General features: G+C 38.6%; 1 protein-coding gene across 11 annotated transcripts in view; it reads right to left on the bottom strand.

The window, feature by feature from the left end:
• ATE1 (arginyltransferase 1) overlaps nucleotides 1-18825 on the bottom strand; it is a 156687-nt gene that overhangs the window by 16195 nt on the left and 121667 nt on the right. Inside the window, exon 13 of one of the 11 annotated variants that reach the window (XM_067709198.1) lies at nucleotides 11448-18047. The exons of the other annotated variants lie outside the window; for them this stretch is intronic. Coding sequence (XP_067565299.1) covers nucleotides 18031-18047 — 17 coding nt within the window. The 3' untranslated portion in view covers nucleotides 11448-18030. Of the gene's footprint in view, nucleotides 1-11447; nucleotides 18048-18825 lie in introns of those variants that run through there. 11 annotated transcript variants of the gene reach the window in all.

Here is an 18825-nt window from a genome sequence, read left to right as displayed (position 1 = left end):
AGGGAGCACAGGGGATTTTTAGGGCAATGAAACAATTCTGTAAAATAACGTAATGGTAGGCACATGTTGTTATACATTCGTCAAAATCCATAAAATGTACACCACAAAGACTGAACCCTAACGTAAACTATGCACTTTTGTTAATAATAATGGATCAATGTTGGCTTATCATTTATAACAAGGTATCATACTAATGCAAGATGTTAATAATAGGGGAAACTGGGAGTGGGGGATTGGAGAGCATATAGGAACTCTGTACTTTAGACTCCATTTTTCTATAGCCCTAAAACTGCTTTTAAAAAAAAGTCTATTAATAAAAAAGTAAGAAAAATTTAAGATATTAACAATAGGGGAAACTGCAGACTCTCAAAGAAAACACATTAAATACAGTAAGCTAAATTCTAGTGCAGTGGTTCTCAACCTTGGTTGCACGTTAGAATCACTTGGGAAGCTTTAAGAAATTCTGATACTCAGGATACACTGTGGGATCATCAGTATCTGGAAGTGGGGCCTACAGATTATGATGAAGAATTCCCTCATCATACAATCAGATATAGATGACACCTTAAAAAAATCAGTGTATGAATATAAGGGTGCATTAACAATTTCTTGCCACTTGGCTTTAAAAATAGTGCTCAGGACAGAGGATTACTTTAAAAAACAAACAAAACACCCACAAGGATGTAGCAGTAAAAATCCTATACAGCCACATTCATATGGCCATTTTTCATTTCTGCTCCCATTAAAAGCTTCAGAATGGAGACAGTGACACTCAGGTGTGCCTTAATAATAGTGCAAACAAGCACAGAGAAAACGAACCTCAGTTGTCATCTTATATCTTAGTACAATAATGTTTTGATTCACTATTTTTGTATTAGAAGATAGCAGATTTCTATTTAATTTTATTTGTTATATGATAAAGTGAATCTGTGGAGACTAAAAAGCTAATATATTAACAATAGATGAGAAAAAGAGAGAGAAATTGATGGTCCCTTAAAAGTACATTTAAGAACATCGAAACCTCAGGAGTAACGGACTGTCACAGTGGTATTAAAATGGAGCAGGACCCTATGGTCCTTGCCTCCCCATGTCCTCGGCCTGCCTTTTGTCTGTGGAAAAATTTTAGCCAAAGAATAAGTTTAATCAGACAAGTGAGAAACTGCAGAAACAAAGGAAAACAGTCAAAGGAGACCAAATAATAATAGTTTAGTCATTAAGCATAGTCAAGGACCTTTAGTTCCTCCTCAAGGGCTACAGATAACACTCTGAGCCACATCCTGCGAGCTGTCTAATAGATACTGAAACCCCCCGCCAGGTGGAAGAAGTGAACTACATGGTGACCAGACTGTAGCCATGACATAAGCTGCCACAATTCCGAGAACTGGCCTCTAAGAAATGGAAACAAACCGACCCTGGAACTGAAGATTAACTGTACCTAAAACAATCGAGATGACGCTGGTCAGACCACCGACGACCAATTTCAAGATGACTGTCAGAGCTGGCTGTGCTGTTTCTGCATGCAGCCCCCTCCCTGTCTATAGAAGCTCTTGCCCCCTGATTGTCGGGGGAGGGGGAGTCGGCCTTTGGACAGGCGTCCGCCCTCGCCCTCGCCCTCGCCCTCCCCCACCCCCTGTTGACAGCATCCAAAGTAAAGCAAACTTTCCCTTCCACAAACCTGGCCTCTTTATTGGCTTTTGAGCGGTGAGCAGCTGGATCCCACTTTCGGTTAAAGTTTCATCTATCAGAACTGTGCTTATTGTCACAGATCTACTCTTTTAAAACTTGATTTTCTTTTCTGAATTTTTAAACCTAAAACTGGTTGCTATAACCACTCTGAAAGTTAATATAGGAAGGAATAGTAGAGTGATAAAAAAAAAGCCCTTTATAAAACTTGGATCAGATTTTATCAGGTTCAATTTTTACCAGGCAATAAAGTTACAGATTTTTCTCAATCATCCATTTACCACACATTAACTAACTGTAACATGTTTAATATTTTTCAAGACACAGTCAGAAACGCACAGCTAAAACAAACGTGACAGTTTAAACAATTCCTAACTAGTAAAAAATCGTTCTTTGGACTTTTTAAAAGTTAAATAAAAGACAAGAGGGCTTCCACTTGCAGGAAGATGAAACAGACCTACTTTTCCCTATTGTCCCACTAAGTACAACTGAAAACGCTTGGCATCATATATAAAACATAAGAAGACACTGAAAGGTGAGAGAAGGTGAGAGCCCAGTAGGGTCTCTGAGACCCTAGGAAGGACACGGTGGTGAGCTCCCTGTGTTTTCTTATTGCCCTTTTATTCCAGATGGCATACTGGAAAAGCTGGAAACTTAAAACACCAACATACAAACCAAAAACATAAAAGTACCATGAAAAGCCTTCTCAATCTAACCAAAGGACCAGGAAAGGGACAGCCTAGCAAGAAAGGAAACTTTTAGATAATAACCTCAAAAAACACAAAACTGCCACAACTTACCCAACACGGAATAGATAATGTAAATAACCCTATAATTAGCGAAGAAATTGAATTTGCAATTAATCACTGAAGAAGAAATATCCAGACCCAGATGGTTTCACTGGAGAACTTTACCAAACAATTAAAGAAGAATTAACACCAACTTTATCAATCTCTTTCAGAAAGTAAAAAAGGAGTGAACCCAAACAGACAAAGGCAATACAAAAAAGAAAACTACAAACTAGTATCCCTTACGAATATGCATGCAAAAATCCTTTCCAAAACGTTGGCAAACAGAATTTAGCAGTTGGGTTTATCCCAGGGATGCCAGGCTGATTCAGTATTCGAAAACCGTCAATATAATCTACTACAGAGAAGAAAAATTACATGATGACATCAACTGATGCAGAAAATACACTTGACAAATTCAACAGCCATGCATGATAAAAACTCTCAGGACACTAGGAATATAGGGGATCTTCCTCAACTTGATTAAGAGTGAATACTTTCCCCTCTAATATTAGGCAGGGATGTCTGCTCTCACAATTTTTATTCAAAATAGCTCTGGACATTCCAGCCAATGCAATAAGGCAAGAAAAGGAACTAAAAGGCATACAGATTGGAAAAGAAGAAATTAAACTGTTTTTACTTGCATATGATGTAATAGTCTATGCAGAAAATCTCAAGGACTCTATAAAACAAGAGCTGTAAGTAAGTTCAGCAAAGACACAGGATACAAGATCAACATGCAAAAATATACGGTAATGCAAATCACATATCTGATAAGGGATTAATATCCAGAATATATAGAGAAGTCTTAAAAGTCAACAACCAAAAACCCAGTTTACGATTTAAAAACAGGCAAAGGACTTGATAGACATTTCTCCAAAGAAGAGAAATAGATATATACACAAAAGGATTGAAATCAGGGACTTAAACAGATACTTGTATACCCATGTTCATAGCAGCATTATTCACAGCTAACAGAAGGTGGAAGCAACCCAAATATCTATTGACAGATGAAAGGATAAACACAATATGGTATATACACATGGAAGAATATTATTCAATCTTAAAAAGGAATGAAATTTGGACACATACTACAATGGGGAATAACCTTTGAAGGCATTATGCTAAGGGAAATAAGCCAGTCACAGAAAGGACAAATACTGTTTGAGAGCCCTCATATGAGGTACTTAAGGGCAGTCAAATTCATAGAGACCAAAATTAGAATCATGGTTGCCAGGAGCTGGGGGAGGGAAGAATGGGGAGTTATTGTTTAAGGGGCACGGTTTCAGTATAGGATAATGAAAAAGTTCTGGAGATGAAAGGGGTGATGGTTGTGCAACAATGTGAACGTATTAAGTGCCATTAAACTGTATACTTAAAAATGGCTAAAATGGTAAATGTTATCCTATGTACATTTTACAATTGAAATAAATAATTCATTTTAAAAGATCAACTGTATTTCAATATACTAACAATAAACACATGGAAACTAAAATAAAAACCACCACACCACTTATAACTGCTTTTAAAAAAACACTTAGGTGTAAGTCTAATTCTTTAATAGGTATGTACAGGACTTGCATGCTGAAAACTATAAAATGCTCATGAAAGAAATCAGAGATGATCTAAATAAGTGGAGAGATAAACCATCTTCATGGATTATAAGACTTACAGTGAAGATATCAATTCTTCTCAAACTGATATATAGATTTAACAAAATTCCTATCAAAATCCCTACAAGTATTTTTATAGATATAGACAAGATTATTCTAAAATTTATATGGAAAGGCAAAGGAACTAGAAGAGCTAAAACCATTCTGAAAAAGAATAAAGTTGCAGAAGAATCACTCTATCCAATTTCTAAGCCCTGTTATATAGCTACAGCAATCAAGACTGTATAGTGTTGGCAAAGGGTAGACATATGGATGTGTAGAACAGAATAGAGAATCCAGAAATAGCCCCACACAAGTATGGCCAACCAATTTTTGACTAAAAAAAATCAATTAAACGGAGGAAGAACCTTTTCAATAGTGGTGGAATACCTGCATATCCATAGGCAAGAAATTAAATCTTGACCTATACTTCACATCTTATACAAAAATTAACTCAAAATGGATCATAGATTTAAATGTTACATGTAAAAATATAAAACTTTTAGAAGATATTTGAGACCTAGGGCTTAGTGAAGAGTTCTTAGACATAACACCAAAAGCATGACACATAAAAAAGTGATAAACTGGACTGCATTAAAATTAAAACTTTTGCTCTGTGAAAGACCCTGTTAAAGGGATGAAAAGACAAGTTGGTAAGGACTTGTATCTAGAATATATAAAGAACTCTGGTAACTCAACAACATAAAAGCAAACAATCCATTTAGAAAATGCACAAAAGACAGGAGGATACGTTTCACCGAAGGGAATGTTTGGATGGTAAATAAGCACATGAACAGGTGTTCAACATCATTAGCCATAAGGGAAACACAAAATAAGACTACAGTGAGATACCGTTACCCATCTATTAGAACAGCTAAATTTAAAAATAGTAACAAAACCAGATGCTGGCAAGAATGTGAAGAAACTGTATCTTTTAGACTTTGCTAGTGGTAATACAAAATGGTGCAGCCACTTTGGAAATGCCTGGCATTTAGTTTGGTAACTAAATGGAAAACAGTTCGGCAGCTTCTTAAAAACATACAACTTACCATACAACTCAGCAATTATACTCCTAGGCATTTATCCAGAGAAACAAAAACTGAAGTCTAGACAAAAACCTGTATAACAAATGCTTATAGTAGGTTTTTTTGGTAACAGTCCTAAATTGGAGACAACCCTGATGTCCTTCAATAGGCAAATGGTTAAACAAACCGTGGTATACATCTATTATCCACACCATGGAACACTACGCCGCAATAAGAAGGAATGGACTGTTTGATACATTAAGAAAGAAACACCACCACCACCCCCCCGCCCCCAGAGAGAGAGGGAGAGCGCGCACTCACAAAGGCAACAGAGTAAAATACCCAGGATGTTCTCATTGTGCCAAGTCTTCATAGTGTAGTTATTTTAGCAGAAAAGTCCCTAATAACCTCTGAGATTAGTGGTCACAGGTAGTATTTCAAGATTTTACTGATTTTCATAAGCCAAAGCAAAACTGTAGCACCTTATGTACAAATTTAAAATATTCCAGGTTTCATTATGTATCATGTTGTTTAAGACTGTCTGCTTTTGAACCTAAAGACCAATTACTTCTTTGTGGTTTAAAATTCAAACAATGCTATAAAATAAATACTTTGATCAATAAAGCCAAATTTTAATAATAAGTCTGATCTGACTTAATAACTCACTGTGCTTGATTTTTTAATAATTTATTATTCAAGATGACTGGGGGATTTATAAGATACTTCCTTAACTGAAAAAAAAAAATCTTATCAGGACCTTTCATTTATCCACTGCAATTAAGAGCAATCTTAAAATGAGACTTTACACATTCATTTCAGAGTATCTTTTCAATGAATGAACAAATGAATAAATGTTTAAATTTTCTGACACATAAAAACACCCAAACCTTTAAGGCAAACGTAGATATCTCAAGAACAGCACTTACCTAGGTTAGGCTTACCAAAAAAATTTTAATAAAAGGAATATTTAACATGAGCAAAATGATACCAAGGCTGTCAGAAAAAAAAGCCAACAGACAAAACAAAACATCAAATTAGATCCCTCAAAAACCTTCACAAAAGGTTAAGTAAAGCCAAGTTACACACAGCCATCTCTTCTCCCCACTGTAAATAGTGATTCTCTGAACGCCACAATAATGATGGCCTGCTGGGTTAAGTTATGAACCATGTTTAATACAAACACAGGTATGCTTACCTAGGAAGCAAGGTTACAGGGAGCTCTTCTCCCAGCCCCAGATTCACCAGCCATAATCCAGCTTATCTAGGATTCTAAAGTTTTTCTTATTCAAGACGTAACATGTTTCAGGGTTTTATTTTAATGCCAAACAACAGTAGGAGTACAAAGGCCAATGAACAGAGTTAATGGCGACAGTACAAGTTTCCAAAATCTTTTATGCAAACAAATTAGAGAAAACATAACCCATATGTCCTCTGTAAAAAATGCGAAGACTTTACAGTTTCATTCATTTCTAACTGTTCTCACAATTTAGAGACCAAAATGCAACGAGCAATAAGCACCACATGTGAAAACAATCAGCAAGAAGGAACGCACACGCAGCGTCACTTTATTCTTCTGTCAACTTCGCTTGGGAAAACGCAGTTACAAATGTCAGCAATTTGTTCCTGTAAGCCATCTTAATGTCACCTTAGCTGCTTCTCCTTAATTATGACCACTTTAAAATGGTGCTTCTCCCCCCAGCTTCATTAAGGCATATTTGACAAATAAAAATTGCATATACAGTTGCCCTTGAACAAAGTGGGGGTTAGGGGTACTGACCCTCTACATAAAAGTCCAAGTGTAATTTATAGCCACCCCCCCCCCATATACGTGGTTCCTCTGTATCCGCGTTTCCGTATCCTCGGATTCAACTAACCCTGGAGAGTGCAGTACTGAAGTATTTACTACTGAAAAAAAATCCGCGCGTAAGTAGACACACCCAGTTCAAACCCGCGTTGTTCAAGGGTCAACTGTACTAAGGTGTACAACGTGAGGTTTCGACATATGTGTACGTCGTGTAAGGCACCCCACGATCAAGCCACTTAACACATCCACCAAAAACGGTGCTTTTTAATGCAGGAAAAAACCACCTTTTATTTATAGGAACAATATTCTAGTTCCTCGTTATCAGTTTATATGTGGACAGCCTTCCCAACCTGACAGTAAAGTCCTCAAGGGTGGGAACTGAATCAGCACCCAGACACCACCTGCCCTGAACTATGGCGATACACAGACGTGTGAGGCGCAGTGCCGCGTAGACGACAAGTAAGCACCTGGGGTTCCCGGTGCTGATCCTCATCTCACACCCTTCAGAGACGAGCAACAGAGACCTATCTTCAGAGCAGCTCCCCGCCTTTTATCAATTCTCATGTTCATTAGTACCACATGTTTATTACTCAATGTCTGAATTCTCAAATTAAATCATTCTTGGATTATTCTCCATTTTTGAATGTGTAATAAATGTTAAAATTAATCAGGTCACAATAGCTTTAAATTGTGCTGTGCTGATCCATTTTTAGAACAAGAATGGTACCTGAAATCTTCATAAAACTCCTGTTAATTAACCGCAATAAAACATAAGGAAATGATGCTAATGCAAACAACCTGTCAAAAATGCCCCTGGCTTATTTGGAATGAAAGGCTCTGTCTCATGCCTCATGCCTCACATCCTGGACTAGTCTATGTCGCTTCTCCAGAGAGGCCGAGAATTCCAGAAACAAAGACACTGTGCAGAGGACACCCATGCTCCGGATCTTTCAGTAACTGGCAAAGCTTAACCGATGATTTGTATGAAGAGAGGAGTTTGGGCCCAAACCCAAGAGTGAATCACAGCCAAAGTCAACTGCTTGACCAGAATTTACAGATACTTTTCAGACCGCCACGAGCTACAAACTGCTTTGCTGCTGCTCAAAAGCCCCGTTGGTTACTGGTCCCCAGTTCAATGCCCATAATCACCTGAGTGGTTTTTTTTTTTTTTTTTTTTTGCGCTACGCGGGCCTCTCACTGTTGTGGCCTCTCCTGTTGTGGAGCACAGGCTCCAGACGCGCAGGCCCAGCGGCCATGGCTCACGGGCCCAGCCGCTCCGCGGCATGTGGGATCCTCCCGGACTGGGGCACGAACCCGCGTCCCCTGCATCGGCAGGCGGACTCTCAACCACTGGGCCACCAGGGAAGCCCCACCTCAGTGTTTTAATTCTATTATCTCCGGATACTAGATGGGAACATGCAACGTACTTCCACAAAGCAAACTCCCCCTCTCCAAGGTGATAAACATGAAGTACGACACTGAATAAGCTTTGCCACGTGTCTTCTGGTATATTATCGTCTTGCTCAGAGGAAAAATGTTTTCTTTTAACTTCCTCTAGCTACCCAGGTTTTGGTGTTTTTGCTTTAACCTTTATTAGACCCTCCCAACCGTTTCTGGGGCTCCCAGTCCAGTTCCATGCACCTCCAGAGCTTCTGCTGTGCTTTCACTAGTTCCCATCTGCTAGGATGGAATCCATTTGTTGTTACCTGCTGAGTCAAATGTCCCCAAATGACCTAACGCTCTAGGTTTTCGTTTTCATTTCATTACGTTGCACTGAAAATGCCTACTTTGAAGCAAAATGTTTTAACAATGAAAAGGTGGAGGGGGTGCTATATATAATAAGAACATTAAAACTCCTTTCTTGTCATTAAATAAGCAAGCTAACCAGCAGCCAAAGTCAGTTACGGCAAAATTTTACCATCAATGTAGAAAACCTCTGGACGGCAGGAGCATGAGAAGAAACGCCGTTTTGTTTCAGGCCACTCCTGGGCCCCTTTCCTGTGTCCCCCTCAGCTCTGACAGATTCTGACACAGACACAGATTCTGACAAGACATGAACTCTTGTCTTCACGTTGCTCAGCTACACACACAGTCACCAGTCCCTAAAAGTTGAGACTTTCTAAAGTAAATTCTAGTTTCTTAAAGTTTAAAATAAATCTTTAAGAACTCTTCCTATAATCCAAGTACTTCTTCATAAGTCTTAAATCAGTTTCAGATTTAAATAGTTATAAAAGAAACAGCTGCAGTTTGTAGTTTAAAGACAGGACTATCTCTCAAAACAAACTCTAGCACCAGTGGCAAATTCAAAAAGTACAAATAAACTAAATGGTCCCTTCTGCTTTTACTTGCCTTCTTGAATGCAGTTTAACTGCTTTAAGGAAACATTTTCAAAAATCCTAATTTTTAAAATGACAATATAACATGGTGACTAACTGCACTGCAAAGAGCCTTTGTATTATCAAAGGATTCATAAAATGGATATAACAATAGGGTGTTTTTTTAAAGAGATATTAAAAATATAATTCAATTTATAATCACTAGACTTTTTCTGAAAACATTATTCATTATTTTAAAGGACAAGGATATTGCAAATTTAGTAAACTAGCTCAAACATAACTTATTTACATTTAGTCAGTATATCAGAGTATCTAATCCTTTCTTTCCCTCCCCATACCCTCTAACTTATTAACCTGGAAAAATTTTCTTTGGTTTTATTCAGAGCGTGGAGGAATTACCTGGCATTACTTTAAAATGAAGATCAAAGCTCCCATAAGAGCAATAATTTGCTTTGGATTGATAAGGCTGGGACAGATGGCAGGTGAGAAAAATGCTGATGAGAAAGTTTAAATAGCACAAGTGTTATTTCACAGCTCTTTGAAGCACTTTCATTACATTCTCTCATAAGCATTGTCACACTTCACAACCTACTCTTCGGAAGAGAGAGATTTTCTTCTTTAAGAAGGGAACTTAACTTAGATCTAATTGTGAAATTAGAACTCAGCGTTCTGGACATTAAGCCTCAGACTACCGCATTAAATGACTCTGCTGTGGTCTGCGAAGACATTAACTATGCAACTTGACACAGTGAGCTAAAAAGGAATTGAGAGAAGAAAACACAAACTGTCTTTATTTAAATTTTCCCTAGCATATTCAAATGTTTATTTAGAGTAAAATATTTTTTAAAAACCATCTTTGACTGTGTAATAAAATCATCATGCGTAGTATTTCAGTCCAGAGTTTGTCCAAGGAGTCAAGCCTATAAGGTCACATCTTTCTCAAAAGGCAGACGCGTCTGGAGAATCCAGACATTTGGTAAACAAAGACTGTTACATTACGAATAAAAGAAAAGTGAAGAGTTATTTTAAAAATAAGGCATATGACTGTGTAGCTTGCTAAAACATATGTGATAAACAATGATATTATTGTGTGATACCACAGAATAGAATTTTGTTTAGTTCCGCACAGTTTTCAGTTAATAATCTTTGGAATACTTGATCAATAAAATTACAAAATTAGACCCCAGTAAAATATAAAAATATTAACCAAGATTAACAGGAGACTCCTCTATAAGAATGCAAAAATCTGTGCTACAGTCCTAAGTCTAAATCTACTGTAACAGAGGAGAGGAGGGAAAAAAAACAACCTGTCACCCATCAATAAACAAGTGACATTTCTTACCCAAAGCTCATGTATGTGTATACACCTAAGAATAAAACACAAAATGAAAACCATGAGAAAAATTGATATCTTAGTTATTGATATCACTAGAATTAAGAAACAGAGAAGATGCCTGTTAGCAACAGACAAGGAAAGCCCAGAGAAGTACAGCTACAATTAAATAAAAATGGCTTTAAACTTGTACTATTTTCTTTTTCCCTTGCCTATATAGTCCTTGCCTAGGGCCAAAACTTTCCTCAGTCTTTTAATGAGTGAGCCCATTATTTCTAACACTTGAATTTCACCATACAGACTCCAAATATCTGATCTGGAAGCCCTCTGCTGAAGCTGTGCAGGGCTGTAACTGGGCACTCAAATACGGCCTTTCAGGACAGTAACTCGCTTGTGTTGGCACATTCCCTGGTCCAACCTCGGCTTTTAGGGCAATGGGCTGGATGTACCCGATATGTACAGACAATATCCACCACTAAGCAGAGGCCTCCCGTTAACTACAACCGTGAGATGTCTAGTTAGTCATTTATACAGGTCTTTCCAGTGACAGGAACATTCTAATACGTGCTCCCCATCCTGACCCCTTTCTGACTCTAACCAGCTGTTTGCCTCATGAATACTGATTTAGGGGGAAGAGCAAGAGAGGAGGCGTTGTGAGGATGAAGGAAGATGATACATGACAAGCACTTAGCACAGTGCTTGGACCAGGAAATATTAACCATACCAGTCACTGCTTACCACTACTACTTCTACCAAAAACAGAAGAAGCAGAAAAGCTGGAGTGACAATCCAGGCCCCCTCATCTCTTAGTTCTCCCAGACTAGTGTTTTTCAGAGTGTGGGTGGTATTTATGGTTAGGAAATCAATGTAATCGACTGTGAACAGCATTTCTTTTTTTTTTTTTTTCCGGTACGCGGGCCTCTCACTGTGGTGGCCTCTCCCGTTGCGGAGCACAGGCTCCAGACGCGCAGGCTCAGCAGCCATGGCTCATGGGCCCAGCCACTCCGCGGCATGTGGGATCTTCCCGGACCGGGGCACGAACCCGTGTCCCCTGCACTGATAGGCGGACTCTCAACCACTGCGCCACCAGGGAAGCCCTGAACAGCATTTCTTAAAAAAAAAAAAAAAAAAACTACAACAAATTCAAAAACACTAGAGTGCGTTATTTGAGTAACGGTGAGTATTGTTCAGCATATTTTTGTTTCAGCTGTGTTTGTGTGTGTGTGGGAGCACGTGCGTGTACACAGGTATTCCAGGAAATGTGTATTATGTCACAATGTAAAGTGCATTTCTAGCAGTGGCCTAGAGTGGAGAGTTCACTATCTGAAACTACTTGGCTTCACCTAAAACTAAAACTGAAATTTTAATCTTCTGGGGACTTCCATGGTGGTGCAGTGGTTAAGAATCCACTTGCCAATGCAGGGGACACGGGTCCCTGGTCCGGGAAGATCCCACATGCCGCGGAGCAAATTAGTCCATGCTCCACAACTACTGAGCCTGCGCTCTACAGCCCATGAGCCGCAACTACTGATCCCGCGCACCACAACTACTGGAGCCCGCGCGCCTAGAGCCTGTGCTCCGCAACAAGAGAAGCCACCACAATGAGAAGCCCGCGCACTGCAACCAGAGAAAGCCCACGCCCAGCAACGAAGACCCAATGCTGCCAAAAATAAATAAATTTTAAAAATAATAAATTTATTTTAAAAAATTTTTAATCTTCTGATAGCAACAGTGAGGAAGAGGGACAGTGGCGCCTCCCAACACCTCTACTGGATGTCTTCTAACACCTTTAAGTCAACAGGTCCAAAGTAGAACTTACTATTCTTTTTCTTCTCCAAAAAATCTGCTCCTCTTCCACGTTCCTCATTTCAGAAATGAAGTCAGCATTAACTCAGTTCCTGTCAGAACCCATAAAACTCTCTTGACAACTCTCTCTCCCCCATCGCCATACACAATTAACCAGCCAGTCCTGTGGACCCCACCTCCGGAATAGCTTTACTATCCTTTCACTCCCTCTCTGTTCCCAATTGTTCCCAACCTAGTCCAGGCCACCATCATCTTCTGCTTAGAGAACTGTACGCAAAACCCTCCTAATTGGTCTTCCTACCTCCAGTCTTAACTAAGTCCCATTCGTTCTCCACATGTGGAGTAGAAATGACAATCTGCTGATGTCACTCAGCGCTTAAAACCCTTTCATGGCCTTCCAGTGCTTTCGGAAGAAAAAGCTGAACTCCGCGCAATGATTTACAAAGTCCTGCATTGGCCAGCTACATCTCCCCGCTCCGAGCCCAGGCCCACTCTAAACTCTAGCAGTGCTCTCTGCTTCCCAGACCTTCTGAATAAGTCTTCTCTGCCTAGAGCTCTTGAATTCTGTCCCTTTAAATTCTAACTTAGATCACTTCATCCAACAAGTGTTCCCTGCCCTCCCATGCCCTGTCCAAATCTGGGTTGAGGACCCTCCTATGTGAATTAATTGCATCTTCTATTACCCCCAATATGCTACTTATCACATTTTACTGAAGTTGTCAGAGTGTCCTTTGCTAAATTCCCTGAGGGCCAGGATGAGTAATTTACATCCCATCATAAAGCACAATGCCTGGCTTAATACTTGTTGAATGAACGAATTTATGACTTCGAATTTAGGTTTCTAATTCTTGCGTTGGCTCCTCTATTTAAAATTAAGCTAGCTTTTTTCTTTTTTAAAAGAGTCCACTACTTTCTCACGTTTGCGGTCCTTACTCTATCTGCCCTAATGCAACTGACATGGTCAACTGACATCAGGGACATGCCACCTCGTTCTATACCTTTCCTATATTAGAAACCTCTTGGGATTGCCTCTTATATCCCCTTGGCCTCACTTCCAACTCATGCTACAACTATGAAGTACAGTTCTATCAGGACAGATTGGCAAGGTCTGTCTCTCTTGCTTCCTGCCTTTCAGAGGCAACAGCCTGCAGTGCCCACAGGAGTCTGCTCTGCAAATGTACAGATACAAAGTGAAAGTGCAGCGGCGCTAACACCCAGTGAGACAACCACTGGCCAGTGGAGAGGAAGCCAGTGGACAAGTACTTCTTCCTCTGGTCCCTTGGGTGGCCAACTCTGAGACACACACCAGAAGGTCTCTCAAAAGGACTGAAATCCAGTCCTTAAAGTGGCAGCTCACACAATAACACATCCTTCTATTCTCTTCCCCCTCCCCTAGTTCACTCTCCCCAGTCCCCCACTCCTGTTCCCCAAGACAATTTCTCAAACAAATCATCTGAATGCAACCCCATGTTTCAGGATCTGCTTCCAGAAAGAAACCAGGCTAAGACAGTCTCTTTAGCATTAGAAGTGCTCAGATTTTTATTCTTGCTTTCTTATTTTGCTAGGGGTTAGTAAAGCAGGTAACTTAATTCTTTCCCTACTGTCAACATTGTCCTTCCTATTTACAGACAAATTTCATTTTATTATTAGTGAACACTCCACAGAAGCATGAACAAGTCAAGTCTCCCCTATGATGTCTATTTCAAATGAATGGCAGCTAGGAAAATACATTTCTTACAAGAACAGGAATTCTACCCAAGTTTCCATGTTTATATTAAAAACATTTTGCCAGCATCACATAAAAGACCACTCATAAACAGACTTTTTCGTACCTTCATGTTACAGCTTGCTTATTTTTCTGCAGAGAGAATGAATATTAACATCCACAAAACAGAATCTAAACAGTTTAAAAATACCTTGCAAGCAGATGCAGAGGCTCCATTCTTACACTGAAGTTGGGTGTGAATGATTTTGGAAACCTTCAGGTTGTTACATTTGTCTTTGGGTCAGTTTCTCCAATAGGTAATAGGCACTGTATTGAATATCAAGTGATGCAGACTCCAAAATACAGAGTATTTACTGATAATTCACAAGGTAGGAAAATGTTCAGTCAACTGCAAATTATTTTAGGGCTGATGACAAGCTTGATGACATCCTGGGATATCATCTTTTGCCCCTTCTTTACTTATTTAATCTTTAAGCATTCCACCAATTGTCAGAGATCACTAAAATTATTGGCTAAGCAGTTTTTAAATTCTCTACTTTTACTGCTGCCTTCCAACACCAGACAAAGTTTAAAAAATTTTTTTTTAATTTGTTTTAATCCAGAATGTATGGAGATGGACAATGCTTATAGAATTTTGATGATTTGGGGTAGTAGAAAGGTTTCACTTTTATTACAATAAAATATCCTTGTAAAGTAGTTACATGTCTTCACCAAATTTTCTAAACTACCGAGATCAGAGTATTCAAAGAACTCTATTACTATCATCAGTGACAGTAATCTGATTTGCATATAAAAGCATTTGAAATCAATGTCTTCCAACTCTGATACGTTAAGTGCACACTCCACCTATAACATATTTAAGGCCTAGAATTGAGATGCCACAAAGCTCTCTAACACATAAAAGCAAGTCTCCTCAACACTGCACAGCCTTGCCAGCTATTACAGGGCACAGACCGAAGCCCGCTTCCTCTATGTTAAGATTCACATTTTTACGTGGTTGACGTTTCTGAAACCCAAATGTATCTTACAACTTAGGGAGTCATAGTCTACTTGGCAACATTTTTTCTTAGTGGTACCTAAAATAAAGAACTTAAAATTGATGATGTCTCATATTCAACAGAATATCACAGTTCATCCAGCACTTAAACAGCAGGTGTGGGCCTTACTTTTATTCTTTAACTGATATTTTGGACAACCCCTTCGTGACATCAGAAATGTCAGTTTTCACTGAAACAAAGAAAGTAGCACAGCAAGATGCCACACGTTAGAACCAGGCAGAACTAGCATTTATAGACATGTTCTGAAGCATCACGATAATTCTGAGCCTGCTATCGTGATGCTGGAATCATTTTTATTATTTATTATAGGATTAATTACATTGAAAACTGGGTGAATGACTGTAAAAGGAATTACTTAAAAAATTGTTTCTATTTCATAAGCAAAAAGAAAGATCAGAGAAATATTTCTTGAATAGCTAAATGGAAATCTTCAGTCTGCTTTTCAAAACTTTTCAGTGGTATTTCAGTCTGCCTCTGGCTTACTGCTCACACATACATGCCTTATTGCGCAAAGACTGGCTGGTAAAGATCTGTAAAACAGTATTTTAAAAATTTCTCTGTAAGACTGGTTTTTTTAAAACACCCTTTAAAAATGACAACAGTCATTTACAACTGTTGAAGTTTACCTTAATGAGTCTTGGCTTCACATTTCTTAATAGAAAACGCAAATATTAAAACATTACACTGCTTCACTCTTACGCATAAACAATGTAGGAAGGACTTCTTGTCTTGCTCCATAGTGTCCTCATTAAAAGACCATGCAAACTAGGGAAATCTAGCTTCTGATTTTTAAACCAGGAGTCATATTAGCACTACACTATAACATTTGGATTAAAAAAGTATATCTTTGAAAAGTAGGTGAGTGGGAAAATATAGTAATAATATAATAAAGTGGTATTTTTAAGTGGATGGGGGTAAATTGAAAAAATTAGGAGACTGTAACTTTCTACATTTTCCATATCAAAACACATTCTTCAGGGCTTCCCTGGTGGCGCAGTGGTTAAGAATCCGCCTGCCAATGCAGGGGACACAGGTTCAAGCCCTGGTCCGGGAAGATCTCACATGCTGCGGAGCAACTAAGCCCGTGCGCCACAACTACTGACCCCTGTGCTCTAGAGACTGCGAGCCACAACTACTGAGCCCACAGGCCTAGAGCCTGTGCTCTGCACAACACAAGAAAAGCCACCGCAACGAGAACCCCATGCACCGCAACAAAGACCCAACGCAGCAATAAATAAATAAATAAATTTATTTTTAAAAAAATCTTAAAAAACCCACATTCTTCCAATTCACCAAATATAAGAGCCAAGTTTCCAAAGATATTTTCTTGGTTTGATGCCTGGTTTCTTTATGACACGCAGTAGGCTACATGTTAATTCTATCTCCAGCTGGCTATATCCAATAGCACCATCTTTACTGGCAACAAAGAATTTACGTTTATTAAGTATCCAACAATCAACATTATTCATTTCGCAACTTCAAATGGGTAGGTCAACCTCAAATCTAGACTTGAAACAATTTTTACCCCGAGGAGAATTAAAAGAACAACAACTTAATTCTACATCTAAAATAATTCAGAAGGCCACTGTCCACTTAACTGTAAGTTATCACTGCAGCACATTGTTAGGGGCCTTAGGGAGTTTCGGTAAATTTGCTTTCTTATCAGGCACTGTTTCCCAGTGATTAAGATGATATTATAGCTGACGTACATCCTTTCCCGAGGGATGTGCTACCAGGCTTGGAGAAACCAAGCAAGCCAATATAGGCCAGAGCTCTTTCTGAACCTGGTTATTTCACACACAAAGGCACAATCAGAGTGGGACTTGGTTTTTCTGTGGGCATGTATGACAGAAACTGCAGAAGTATAGAAAAAATGCCAGGGAACCATGCCAGCAAAAAAGAAGGACGGAATAAAGAGAGAAGAAAAGAGGCAAATGAAACAACATAAAATAACATAGTTCGGAGGCTCAGAGTTTTGGGGGATGGGGACCAAATTAGGAAAAACCATCTTACACTAGTTTAGATTTTCAGCAGCTGCTGGCAAGATTTTAGGTGTCCTAGAAATTCTCTAACCTGGGTTAAGTACATAAAGCACTAAACCAAAATTAGGTGCTGTTTTTTTAATAGTAAATTAAAATTCAATACCTTAATAATTTATGACTTAGTTATATTATAGACAAATTAAGAAATTACTTGCAAATATTTCAAAGTATGTACAGAAAAGAGAGAGTGAAATCTAGACTAATCTGTGGTAAAATGTATACTTCTATAAGTAGAAATAGAAATAAAGCTTATTCTAATTATCTCCTCTGAAATACTAAAAGTATCCATAAAAATATTATAGAGCAATATTTAAATTAAAATTAGTTTACATTTCTGATTAAAAGCCATTATTAGCTATTATTTTTGCAATAAATAATATCTGAGGGGTCAATGATGAAGCACTCAATTATGTTCTGAGGATAAACTGAGGTAACATAGGGGAAAACACAGAATGGCGCTTGGGAAATACCATATGCTTAACAAAGTTTTAATATTTTGTAAAACTGGAACCAAAAGGATTTTACTACCAACAAAAATAGTACTGTCGACTGAAAAAAAACGCACAACGTGAGAGTTGTGAGTGAAGTTTTATCTGGGGCAAAATGAGGACTACAGCCCAGGAGACAGCCTCTCAGAGAGCTCTGAGGAACTGCTCCGAAGGGGTGGGGGGAAGGTCAGTGTTACATAGGATTTTGGTGAAGGGGGTGCGTGCAGTCAAGCAGTCTCAGCAGAAGGCCGCTGCTGGTCACGAGGAGCAGATGTCTCCGTTCATGATCTTAGTGCTTTTCTAGATCTGAGGAGGTACAAGACGTAGGCTCATAAAACCTTCTCCTGAAAATCTCTCTCTGAAGCCCCGTTCTGCCAGTTTTCCCCAGAGCACAGAGGGCCTCATTCCTGATCTCCACCCTGAACTCCTTTCAGGATGTGTGGGAGGTCAGCAGCTACAGACGTTTGTGACTTAATCCTTATAGAGGCAGACGGCAAATGCCAATTTTTAGTTGGCAGTACAATATTGTGCAACATTAAGGGTCAAATCAAATCATAGTTTATCATGGCTACAAAACCAACTCCAAAACATTCGGTTTACCCTTGTAAAACTCTTGTAAATCTTATGCTTGTAAAATATCTGTATTAGATACTATCACAGAAGTAGTGGCATTTGTTTGCTGAATGACTGACCATATTAGTGGTCAAGTAGTTTTTACTTTACTAAAACTAAGAAGCCACACAAAGTATTAAGAACGATAACAAAAGTGTGAAGCATGATTTCTTGTTTTGTTCTTAAAAAATTCACACAGCTATATGCACAGGAAAAAAAGATCAGGAGAGCATAAAAAAATTAACAATGATTTTACTGCTGTACCACGAGAATGTGAATCATTTTCATTTCCTTCTTAGTAGCGGTTTTATGCATTTGAACAAATTTTCTACTAGTGTTTCCAGTAAATATTTTTAAAAATAATTTAATCCAAAAAAGTACAATGTAGCTGTGATGCAGAATTTTTGAAATCTATACATATCTAACCATCAATTTAAAAAGCAACCTAGCACACGTTTACTTAAAAATCATT

Source organism: Pseudorca crassidens, chromosome 16, assembly GCF_039906515.1.
Source record: "Pseudorca crassidens isolate mPseCra1 chromosome 16, mPseCra1.hap1, whole genome shotgun sequence".
NCBI lineage: Eukaryota > Metazoa > Chordata > Mammalia > Artiodactyla > Delphinidae > Pseudorca > Pseudorca crassidens.
This window is presented reverse-complemented; position numbering and strand designations above follow the sequence as displayed.